Here is a 12096-nt window from a genome sequence, read left to right on the forward strand (position 1 = left end):
TGAAACTTGAACTGTTCTTGAATAACAATTTTTATCCAAATTAACCCTGGGAAGAAAATCCAGAGCATTAGTTTGACAACAATAAAATGCATGTATTATACTTTCTAATACTAGTAAACAAAAATATAAATTGGTACTTTTTTTTCCTATTTGAATTCTCCATAAGAATTGAGAAAATAATCTCTTTACCACCCATAATCTCTGTGTCCTAGTAACTCATGCTCAAAAGTGAATTGCATCACCTTGCATACATGACAAGTCATCAGTCTGTACAGTGTTTGAGTGAATTGAGGGAAGTGGACAGTGAGTAGTTTTGCAGGCTGGATTCACCACCATTGGTGGTTTCTCGATGTAGCTGCAGTCACAGATGAAGGCCAATCATGTGCCCAACTGGGGATCATGTGCCTGGATAATTCATTCATTTACCTTTTACATATTAAGGCATGTGAAGTCTTTGTTCTCAGCACTAGAAATAGACTGGGAATAGGCAGAGAATGTCCTTGACTACATGGAAATTACTAACTGGAAGAAAGAAATAAAAGTCAACAATTTAACAGTGAGATTATTTTAGATAATGATATGTACCATGGGGATCACACCATGGCTATGATGTTTTGGAGAGACTGGAGGTGATAATTCCTCAAAAAAGAAGCGACATTACAGGATAAGAGCTAGTCACAGGGAAACTCGGGGCCAAAACATACGATATCCCCTATTCAGGCATAAGATCAAATGCAAAGGCCCTAAAAAGGGAATGAGCTTGGGTTTTCTGAGTCCCAAATGACTAGATTATAGATGGTAAGGAGAAAATGTTGTGAAATAAGGTAGTAAATGTAGGCAGAAGCCAGAAAACACAAGATGTCATAAGCCAGTGATTTTATTCTAAGAGTAATGGAAAGTCACGGGAGAGTTTTAAGCAAAGGGAAGGCATGCCCTCTTTCATGATTTAGTAAGCTGGGTATGTGGAGAATGGCTTACAGAGGCAGAAATGGAAGCAGAAGCAAGATGAGAGAGGACAACAATTTGGACTAGAATGGTGGCCCTGGAAAGATATAGGTGAATTCAAGATGTGCTTTGTTGGTAGAGCCAACAGGACTTTTAGTGGTTTAGATATGGGGTGGCCTGGGGATGTTGAGGGAGAGCCCATTTTTGTTACTGACAAAAAGACTGGATAAAAACAGCCCTAGGTATATGAGCAGTCAAGAATAAGATTGGCTGTGCTATTTAAGGGGAAGCAAGGTCAGCTTTCATTTCCTTAATATACAAGTCTCCAGCTCAGTAAGATACTGTTTAATCTGCGTGCCAAGACGTCCTATAAAGGTGACTTACACATTGAGCTCTGCAGATATCAAGGCTGACCAGATATGGCACTTGGGTAGATTTTATGGTGAGAGGAAAAAAACTTTGTAATAACTAAGATGTAACCAGCGTTTGATGGGACTTGAAGTTGTTGAGAAAACAGCAACCCAAAAAGCCCGAGATCCAGCTGGGTCAACATGTAGTTGGCATTTTAGATATCCTTAAGCAAGCATAGACAGGCAAAAAAAAAAAAAAATCCTCTGTCGTTGCCACCCAGCAGTCATTATCCTTAAAGTGCCCAAACCTCCCATAGTCATGGACTGACAGCTCCCCACCATGTCCACATTCTGCTAATCTTCATGACTGAACAGGAGGCTAATGTGACTGGGGCCAGTCTATCCTTCCTCCCATAAATGTGTATTGAGTTGCTGCTGTGCACCAGGTATAGTGTTTCTAACAAGAACCTTATGGTCCTAATGACACTATTCCTCAGTAATGTGCTGACATGATACTATCATAATGTTGCTTCTCCAACCTTCACATCCCTGACTCTACTCATCCATAACAAGGCAACTCAGAGCATGCTGTTGCCTTTAATTTACTTTTTTTAATATTAAAAAGTTTTAATTTAAAAATTTAATTTTTTAGTAGGATAGGCATATCCAAGACCATGAAACAAATATTTAGAATGATAAAGTGAACAACTGGGTAGCCAGCTCCAGAAATAGAATATAACTATCATCTTACAGTTAATCCACATTCTGACCTTTATAATAATCACTTTCTTACCTTTCTTCAAGGTTTTACCTCCTATGTGTTAAATTTAATTTTTGAATTTTGTTGCTGGAAGTGTGACTGAACATCAGTGAAAGATGTACCCATAACCCTCTTTGAAAGCTCAGTTTTCCCTCTTTTGATATTTCCTTTTCCCCATTCACTCGTCCCATTTCCCTTCTATTTTTCACTTGCGGGATTTACTTTAGCAAGACTGACAATGGGGCATAGGGCATATGGGAGCAAAATCTGTCTTGCAACAACAGTACCACAGAGCTATTTTTGTTTTTTATTCTTGTTTTAGTTCTAACAAAGCCTTTATCTTTCCTCAGCCTCCAGGGTTCATGCCTTGCCTCGCCTGGGCTTTAGGCATCTGCTTGCTTAGATGAAGAAGGTTCTTGAACTGACAGAAGATAGGACAGTGAAACTGAAATTAGGAATTGTGTCCCCTCTGGCCAAGCCACCACCCACAAATGGCACCAGCTCCAGCAAAGGACTGCTAATAGCATGTCATGTGATTAATGTGAAAAGAAGTTTCTGTAGATTTCTCCTAAGCTGAAGAGAGGGAAGCAATCCCCATAGTCAGTCATACAGCACATTAGGTTCTCAAAAATCTCTCAGCCTTGCAACAAGCTTTTTGCTTACACACATTTTTCATTGTTTTAAAGGGTAAATAATGCTTTCCTAGACCGACTCCAAGTCAAAAGTCAACCAGGTGGCCTGGAGCACTTTAGAAGCTCTTGGACTATGAATAGTGGTAACAGCTCGGTGAGTTTTTCCTTTTCTCTTAAAAAATACCTTTCAAATTTGAAGAATAAAAGCAATGAGAATTTAAAAAATATGTGTGGCCTTCTCCCCAGATATTTTTTTCATGTGCTGTTCAGCTGTGTGATGGGCAGTCAGCCAGGGTGATTACTGTAAATTCCACAATAGCCTCTGAGAGAGGGAAAAAGTCCTGATTTCAGCTCTGGCCAATCACAATAAAAAATGACACCTGCCCTTTGTTCTCAGTGTGCTTTCCTGGACTGTAAGGCTTTTTATCACCCCTGGCCCAGACCCATGACAAAAACAAATGAACATTTTTTTCAGGAATATTTAAAATGAAATGCAGTTATAAAAATGGTAAGCATTCTATAGTAATAAATTTTTTTCTGTGAAACTAGCATAGCAAAGAAACTAATATTTAATTTTTCACTACAAAATGATTTTTTAATAAACCCTGCAGTGAAAGACACTTTTTAAAAATGAAATGTTGATATAGATTTTTGTGAAGAAAATCTTTCAACTTGTAATATGTGTTTAATGTGTTTTGCATGCTTTATAATTTAATTGAAACCCAAGTACATATGTGTCTATTTAAAAAAATGAAACAGATGGAAATCTTTAAATTGGTAAAATATAACAAAATAATCAAGTGTTTGCTGACCCACAAACTCTAGAGAAGATAATTCTTTAATAAATACTTGATGGCCCTAACAAGGTATGGCTCAGTTGGTTGAGCACTGTCTTGCAAGGTGAAAGGTGACTGATTCAGCTGCCAGTCAGAACACATGCCTGGGTTGCAGGTTTGGTCCTCTCTTTTAGAAGAGGCAGCTGGCAGCCAATTGATGTTTACTCTCTTGCTCAATATTTCTCTCCCTATCTTTCTCCCTCCCTTCCCCTCTCTCTAAAAAATAAGTAAATGAAAAAATTAAGAAAAAAATAAATACTTGATGGACAAAAGAGCATTTTTAAGAAGACAGTCTGTTAGGAATCTTTCATGTATATTTTCTTTAAAGACATCCGGTAGTTAAAATTAATAGGTAGATTTCACAAATGTGTATATAGTGAACAGAACTGAAATCAGGCAAATTTGCAGAGAATGCATAGTGGATGTGTTTATTTATCCATGATATATGTTCATGTGTATCACTATAGCAGTCAGAGAAGAGACAATATGGGAGAGAGAAAAGGTTCTAAATACACAGTTTTTGCATCAGGTGTTACAATTTACAAATTATTAACATACAAATATGGGAGTAGTAGTCATGTAGTAAATGGAGCACTGTGAATTTAATACATTATCCAAGTTCATGGATTTTATAAGTTATGAAACGTGATTGAAACTCAGATTTTGCACAGGACTTGGAAACTTGCTACACATTTTCTCCTCTATTCAACTACTACCCAAATTTAGAAAGTACCTTGAAAAATACCTGGGATTGAGGGGAAGATGATGGGAGAGAGTAAATGAATACTGCATGGGCTACTGCTAAGAGAATAAGGGTTGGGCTCACCGATGACTATTGGTAGACCTTTTATAAGTGAGCTATAAACCTTCGCTTAGGTTCTTCTCGGATTATAAAGAATGCTGTTTTCTCATGATGTAATGTGAGTGAGGATAATTAACAATTCCTTAGTGGGGCAGGCATCTCCAAGCCAAAATGGTTATTAGTGCTCCCCTTACTTGAAGGAAACATGATAGAAGCTTCAGACTCTCAGCTTTACCTCCATATTTATTTACCCACAGACATCCCTACCTGTATGCCTGCTCTTCTTTGTGAGCCAGTTTCTATCTTCTTCACTGACTGCTTGTCTTTGTTCTACCAATACTCCCCACTTAACCTGAATTATCCATCTCAACTAGAAAAATGCCTTTCATCATAAAATATTAAGAAATATAAAGTGTATTGCTACTACCTTTCCTCTTGCTGTCTTTTTTAGTTAATATCTTTCTCTTTTTTTTCCATTTTTTAAAATTGTTGTTCAAGTACAGTTGTCTCCACTTTCCCCCTATCACTCTCCCCTGCCCCACCCACCCAACCTCCCACCCTCAATCCTAACCCCCTTTGGCTTTTTCCATGGGTCCTTTTTCCATGTTCCTTGATGACCCTTCCAATCTTCCAATTCTTTCCTCCATTATTCCCCTTCCCCCTCCCTTCTGGTTACCGTTAGTTTGTTCTTTATTTCAATGTGCTGTTTCTTTCTTCTGTTTAGACCAAACTTCAAGAGGTTTCTATTCTTGCTGTGTCTACCTTCTTTCTTCCTGTTTCTTTTAAACCTACTCTAACCAGGTTTTAAACTTCACCAATCCAACAAAAATGCTCTTGTCATGGTCACTAACAATGTCCACATTGCAAAAATCCAGTGGTTATATATCAATCTTTACTTTTTTGACCTATCAGCATCATTCATCATGATGATTCACTTCCTTCTCTTTGAAATTTTCTTTACTTGGCTTCTAGGATGTTACACTTTCCTGGGTTTCTACCTGTTTCAGTGGTCAACATTCTCCTTTGCTGAATTCCCTGCATCTTTTTGTCCTCACAATATTGGAGTGCGTCAGAGATCCACACTGGACCACCTTCTGAATGTTATGTTCACTTAATATCTTGATGGCCTTACCTATTTTCATGAAATTAAGTGTATATGCTTATTACTCCCAAATTTTAATTTCCAGCCTGGACTCCTTCCTCCAAATTCTAGGTCTTTATATCCATTTGCCTACCCAACATCTCTACTTGCATATCTAACATATCTAAAATTTAACCTTTATTCTCTTTACCTTAATGCCCTATCTGCACTTTTTCCTGTTTGCATAATCCCACAACCCATCTCTCACATCCCTCCACAGATAATCCATCAGGAAATATTCTTGATTCTTCCTTTCAAATATATCTAATCCAACAGCTACTCTCAACTTTCACCACTATTATCTTGTTTCCAACTTCTTTCAATGATCATCTAGATTCTTGAAAATGTCTCACATGGTTCCTTTGCTTCCACACTTCCCCACCTAGAGTCTGTTCTCTATATGAGAACAATCCCTTAGGTCAGAAGTCCTATCCCATCACTCTTCTGCTCAAAACCCTCCAATGGCTTCCATGACTCTCCAAATCACTTGGAGTAAAAGCCAAAGTCCTTACATCAGCCTACCAGGTGCTACATGATCCAGACTCAGCTTTACCCTCTGCCATTCACCCTTCCTCATGCTCCCTAGCCATGCTTGCTTCTTGCTGTTATTTTGAAAACTTGAGAAACTGGATGTTCTCACCTTATGGCCTTTGCACTGGCTGCTCCCTCTACTCTATCCTCCAAAACATCCATATTATTTGTTATCCTCCAAGTTTTTTTTTTCTTTTAATTCTCCCTCAGTGAGGGTTCCTTGACCATTTATTTAGTGCTACCACCTGTGCTTTTACCCCTGGCTCTTGCCATCCTCTTTCTAGGCACCACTTCTTTTTTCCATAGCACTCTGCAACTTCTAACATAATTTTCTATCATTTATTTATATGTTTTGTTGACTATTTATCCTTAGTTTCTCCCTATGGTGATATATGTTCCATATGCCATCAGAGCAGGGCCCTTTGGTTGTATTCCAAGCATAAAGCAGTGATTAGAACTTTGGATACGAATAAGGAAACAGGTGGCTGTGATTAAGGGTCACCAAAACAACAAAGATTTAGAACTAAATGATGTGATATACGAAAATGACTAGATATTGAATTTTAAAAAGCTATGTATAAAACATTGGATGACAAAAAACATTGGATTTAAAACAATGAGCAAAAACAGAAGACAATGCCAACCAAGACAACTTGGGAAAAAAACAATTTTTAGGAATAAAAAACATAATCTTTGAAATTAAAGCACTCTCTGAACTTATAATGAAGGGAATACAAATTAAGAACAAAGTCAAAATACCATTTCTCATCTATTATTCAGCAGCTTCCCCCTCCACAAAATGAAAGATTGGCAATATACTCTGTTGGCAAGGCCATGGAAAAACAGATTCTTTCACACATTGTTGGTGCAAAGTCAAAATGATGCAAGCATTATGTAGGTTAATTTGTTACTGTCTTCACATAAAATAAAAACCAGGCTTAGGCATATTACAGGAAAGTTCTACTATGTTTTAGGAACAGATGATTTCAAATGTCTGGGAAGATTTTTTAGATAAATGAAAAGTAGAAAGTATTCCCCAAAACAGTTATGCAGGTGAATGTAACTTTCAATGAAAATCCAGTAAAAACTATACAGAAAAAAAATGATAGACCAATCTCACTCATAAACATGGATTTAAAAAATTCACAAAATTTTGATAGATTCTCTAATGAATTTTTTAAAAGGCATAATGTGTCCATATCAAATTGAATTTATTCCAAAATGCAAGCATGGCTTATCATAAATGAATAAATAAACAAAATAAAACAAAAAAATAAACAAAATAAAACAAAAATTTCACCTCATAAACTATAGGACAAATACCATATGATCATCTCAATAGTTACAGGGAAAGCATTTGATAAATTTCAATACTCATTTGTATAAAAGCTTCTAGCAAACTAGGAACAGAAAGAAAATTTCTTTAGTACAAATAAGTAGTTACAGAATAGCCATAGGAATGTAAAGTACAGTATAGGAAATGGAGTAGCCAAGGAGCTTATATGTGTGACCCATGGACATGAACAATGGTGTGGGGATTGCATGAAGAAGTGGGGGTTGCTGGGTGGAGAGGGGCAAAGGAGGAAAAATTTGGATAATTCTAATAGCATAATCAATAAAATATAATAAAAAAGAATGTACAAGCACAAAAAAATAAAGAAAATTCCTTTAACCAAAAAGTCAGCAAAAATCTATAATAAAAATAAATCGGAAACATTTCCTTTGCCTTGGCCCAGTAGCTCAGTTGGTTAGAGCATCATCTACATACACCAAAGTTGTAGGTATGATCCCTGGTCAGGGTATATAGAAGAGTCAACCAATGAATGCATAAATAAGTGGAACAACAAATCCATATTCCTCTCTCTCTCTCTCACCCTTCCTCTAAAAATAAATTTAAAAGACCATTTTCTTTAAATCAGATGTAAGGATTGAAAAAAGTTTATAAATCACTGATAATACAGAATATTGACACTGATAATATCCATTGATCTTATTTAGATTTTTCCAGTTTTACTTCACTGTGTGGGTCTCTTTGTGTGTGTATTTAGTTCTTTGTAGTTTTATCACATATGTAGGTCCATGTATCCACCAGAGTACAGAAGATTCTAAACAATTCCATTAATACAATAATCTTTCTAATGTTACCATTTTATAACCACACTTATGTCCTTCTTAGAATGAGTCCCCATATGTAACCATTGGGAAATACAAGACTGTCTCCATTTCTAAAAATTATCATGTCAAAAATATTAATATAAATGGAATCACATAGCCCTGGTAGCTCAATTGATTAGAGCATCCCAATACACCAACATTGCAGGTTCAATCTCTGGTCAGGCCACATACACAAAGCAACCAATGAATGCATAAGTGAAATGATAAATTGAATTTCTCTGTCTCCCTCTGACTCTTTCTCTGGTGCTCCCTTTCTCCCTCTCTCTAAAACTCAATAGATAAATTGTAAAGTGAAATAAAATAAATAGAATCACACATATGTCAATTTTGGGATTAACTTTTTTCACTTAAAATAATTCCCTGGATATCCATCAAAGCTTTTATTATTTTTTATTGTTGAGTAGTATTCCATGATATAGATATACCACAGTTTGTTTAACCTTTTACCCATATGAGGACATTTGGGTTTTTTTCATTGTTGACTATTATATATAAATCTGCTGTGAACGAATCGTGGAAAATAAATTAAATAACTAAACCACAGATAATACAATTATCTACCTAGAAAACACAAAATAATTTATTCACTATGTTCAAATTATTAGAATGGGGCCCAGCAATGAATATGTTTTGTACATAAAAAGCTGACAAAAGTTTAGTATATACAATATATTAAAAATGTGTCAATTATAAATGATGACTGAGATCCCCCAAGGAATGAGAGAGGAGAGCTAGAGGAAATAATAGAACCAGTAAAAAGCAAAAGACACAATGAAAGGAAGAAGGCAGAAAATATGATAAGACTGATGAAAGCAGTTTTTTGAAACATAATATAGACTCTTAAGCAGTGGGCTTCTGATAAATGTATGTTGGTAGGCCAATTAGATAAACCTTTACTTTTAACACTTTCAAAATTTAAATCACATTTTTCTCATACTACTTAATATATATTTATTATTTGATAATTTAAACTTCCTTTTGTATTTAAAAAATGTGTTTTGCTGTTTTTGAATACTCTATTAGTTTTCATGTTGCACCTAGGGTGGTACATTTAAAGAATCACTTCAAGTGATCTTTTTTTCTGATACCAGTAAATGAGACCCTTTGGAATAGCATGGAACCTCTAAGTCCTTTGTCTTTAATGGTAGTTATTTGCCATGACCTAAGGGATAACATGGGATTTGACTTTCCCAGAGTGTAAAACAGCACTAGTCTGAATCTCGAGAAAAATGTGGTCCACCATTCTAGGCAGCTTGGTGGAGATTTCTTGACCTTTGCACATAGTTGACGGGGAGGGGACTCATTTAATCTTTCTCCCTTTCTCAGAGGCTTCTTAGAAGTCACCTTCCTGCTGCCTAATATGATACAACTGTACACCATATATTTCCATTTAAATTGCTCTGCTCCACACTGTGTTAGTCCTGTCCTTGCTGTAACTATGGAGATGGGTGGCAATACTTGTGAACATTATAATTTGTGACCCATATCAGCCTATCTCTAAGAACACAGCTGATGAGCCATCACTCAACAAGACGTGCATTGTTGACAAAGACTATTTTGTGAATTGAATGCAATGGGGCTTGAAAATTAAATCATTTCATTGGGACTTGAAATTATTAACAAATAGTCACTTAAGCCTGATGTAGTAAGAGTATTCTTCGAAGGAACTTAATTGTGGTTTAGAAAAACTTTGAATTTTGTTTTGCTGCTTGTAGTAATCTTATTTTGTTTTTTTCTTTCCTCCAGGATATATAAGAAATGTTTACTTACACCTGGTCTTTGTCAACTGACCTTGAAAACCCCTATGAGATACTTTTTTTAAATGCAATTTTGTTCACCCTCACTGCTTTCACCTTGACTTCAACTGACCACCCACACAGCTGGCTGAGCAGCTTGGTATGGCAGGTTTCTCCCTGTCATTATTGAAGCATGTTTGCAGAAGCTGATTACTGAACTCATGTTTAATCTCTATTGCCAGTGAAATGTTACAGTATTTTTCCAATTAGTTTTTGCCTGTTATTGGAAGTATAATTACGGCAATATTAGTAAGATAGAAAATGAGAGAATTGTTTGATGCTTTCAGGTTAGTGAGATCTATGAGTGCTGCATGTGTGTCTCTCTAAGCAGTTAATTCTCAGATCAGATTTAGGGAAGATTTGGCCTTTATTTAGCTTTTAATCTCTACTTTCTTAATTTGATATGTAAATGAAAGAAAAAGAAATATTTTAATCTTTTAAATAAATTAAATAAATTTTGAACTACCTTTGCATAGATGGCTTACTTTTATTTTTAAGGAAAAGCTCGAGTTTTTCTCTCTTGAAGGGTCTAATGCTCATATTCTCCTTTACAATTCATATAGATCAAATATAGTTCTGGAATCACTATGGGACTAACTCTGGTCTGATTTCCTTACTACTGCAGTTCTTGTGGTGTTTCAGAGTGGTACAGTTAATTTCTGGGAAAGCACACTATTTCTCTAAAAATTAACTACACACAAATGCAGTTTGAAAATGTTTTGGAAACTTTGCTGTATGCAACCTATTTCCTATTCTAATTCAGTCAACTTTTTGATTCTACTTTTAGAACCTTGAACCAGTTTGTAAACCCCATAATGCAGGAAAGTGGGTTTTCCATGCTGTATGCTGTAGTTCCCCTCCACAGGAAACATTATATTCAGCCTTAGAATGAAGGTTGGAGGAATGAATAATTTTTGCAGCTGAACAACTCATAATAATACTTTTCAGCATTAAGAGATGTTTTGTGGTACCAATTACTCTGTTGACATTAACTTCCCATATCTCTATATTCAGGGAAACATTGGGACTTCAGGTTCTTAGGCCAAGACTGGGAGGGGGGGCTTACAGAAACAAGAAAGGGATGGAGTATAGAAAGGACCACATTTTATGGGAGTGGTGATGGCTGAGGACAGATGGTTTGCAGCTAGTTACTCTGGAGTAAATAATGCAGATGCTGTTGATTTCCTTCTCTTCTGCCAGCTGAAGCTGAATTGGTGCTGTTGACACTAACATGAAATGTTTGGACCATTTGAAATTTTTGGCATTACCTCAGCCTGAGTTGGAAGCACCGCCTAACTGATTGTAAATGTGTGACTGTTGCAGGCATTTTACTGCGTGGCACGCGGCCATTTCAGCCCTACACCTGCCAGTCTGGCTACCTGACAATCCGTGGTTGTGCTGAGGTTTTTGTGTCTAAGCTCAGCATTCCTCACTTGCTGCGGTTTTCCAGAGTGCCACCAAGAACCGTTGTAAGGGAAGGGACACTTCCTTACTTTGGGGGTTCTCGGGAAAGTTGGAGTCTATTTCTCTTCTACTGCCTGCTGTATCCTGCATTCCCAAACACAGAGGTTTTGTTCAGGTATCTGTTTTCATTTTTTAAAAAATCATTGTGCTGCTATGGAGAATTGTGACTTCATGGCCACAATTATCCAGAATATGATTGGGGTTATAAATATCTTCCTTAAACAATTCTCCATGTAGGTGGAAGTAACCAGAAAAGAACAATAGTTTTGTTGTGTAAAGGAGTAGACCATTTTGTTTTTCACATTTAGTCTGCCCTGTTGAATCAATTAAAATAAACATTGACTTGTGGTTAACTCTAGATAGGAATCCCAAATTCCTATCATCATCTCTATGCTTTCAAAGTTCTTTCTTTTTTTGAAAAATAAAATATAATCAAGATGCAGTGTTACAAAAGTAATAGGTGTTTGTTATAGAAACTTTAGACACAATGATGAACAATAAAAAGAAAAAAATAGTGAATTTGGGGTTTTATCTGTAGATAATCAGAGCCAATAATTTAGTATGTATTCCTCCAGATAGTTTTCTATCTGCATGTGCATCAAAATCCTTGCAATAAAAATTCTTATGGACACTGTCTAATGATTGGATGAAGACAAACACCTAG

The 12096-nt window shown here is 36.2% G+C and overlaps 1 protein-coding gene across 1 annotated transcript in view; it reads left to right on the plus strand.

Annotated features, from left to right (window-relative positions):
- The window catches only part of EPSTI1 (epithelial stromal interaction 1), a 115148-nt gene extending 104830 nt beyond the window's left edge, over positions 1–10318 (plus strand). Inside the window, exons 10-11 of the mRNA XM_054586378.1 lie at positions 2742–2841; positions 9919–10318. Of these exons, the coding sequence (XP_054442353.1) occupies positions 2742–2841; positions 9919–9927 (109 nt within the window). The 3' untranslated portion in view covers positions 9928–10318. The remainder of the gene's footprint in view (positions 1–2741; positions 2842–9918) is intronic.
- The last annotated feature ends 1778 nt before the right edge of the window (positions 10319–12096 follow it).

The sequence above is a fragment of the Pteronotus mesoamericanus genome, unplaced genomic scaffold (assembly GCF_021234165.1).
Source record: "Pteronotus mesoamericanus isolate MK-2021 breed Mesoamerican mustached bat unplaced genomic scaffold, CSHL_Meso_final contig_94, whole genome shotgun sequence".
Classification (NCBI taxonomy): domain Eukaryota; kingdom Metazoa; phylum Chordata; class Mammalia; order Chiroptera; family Mormoopidae; genus Pteronotus; species Pteronotus mesoamericanus.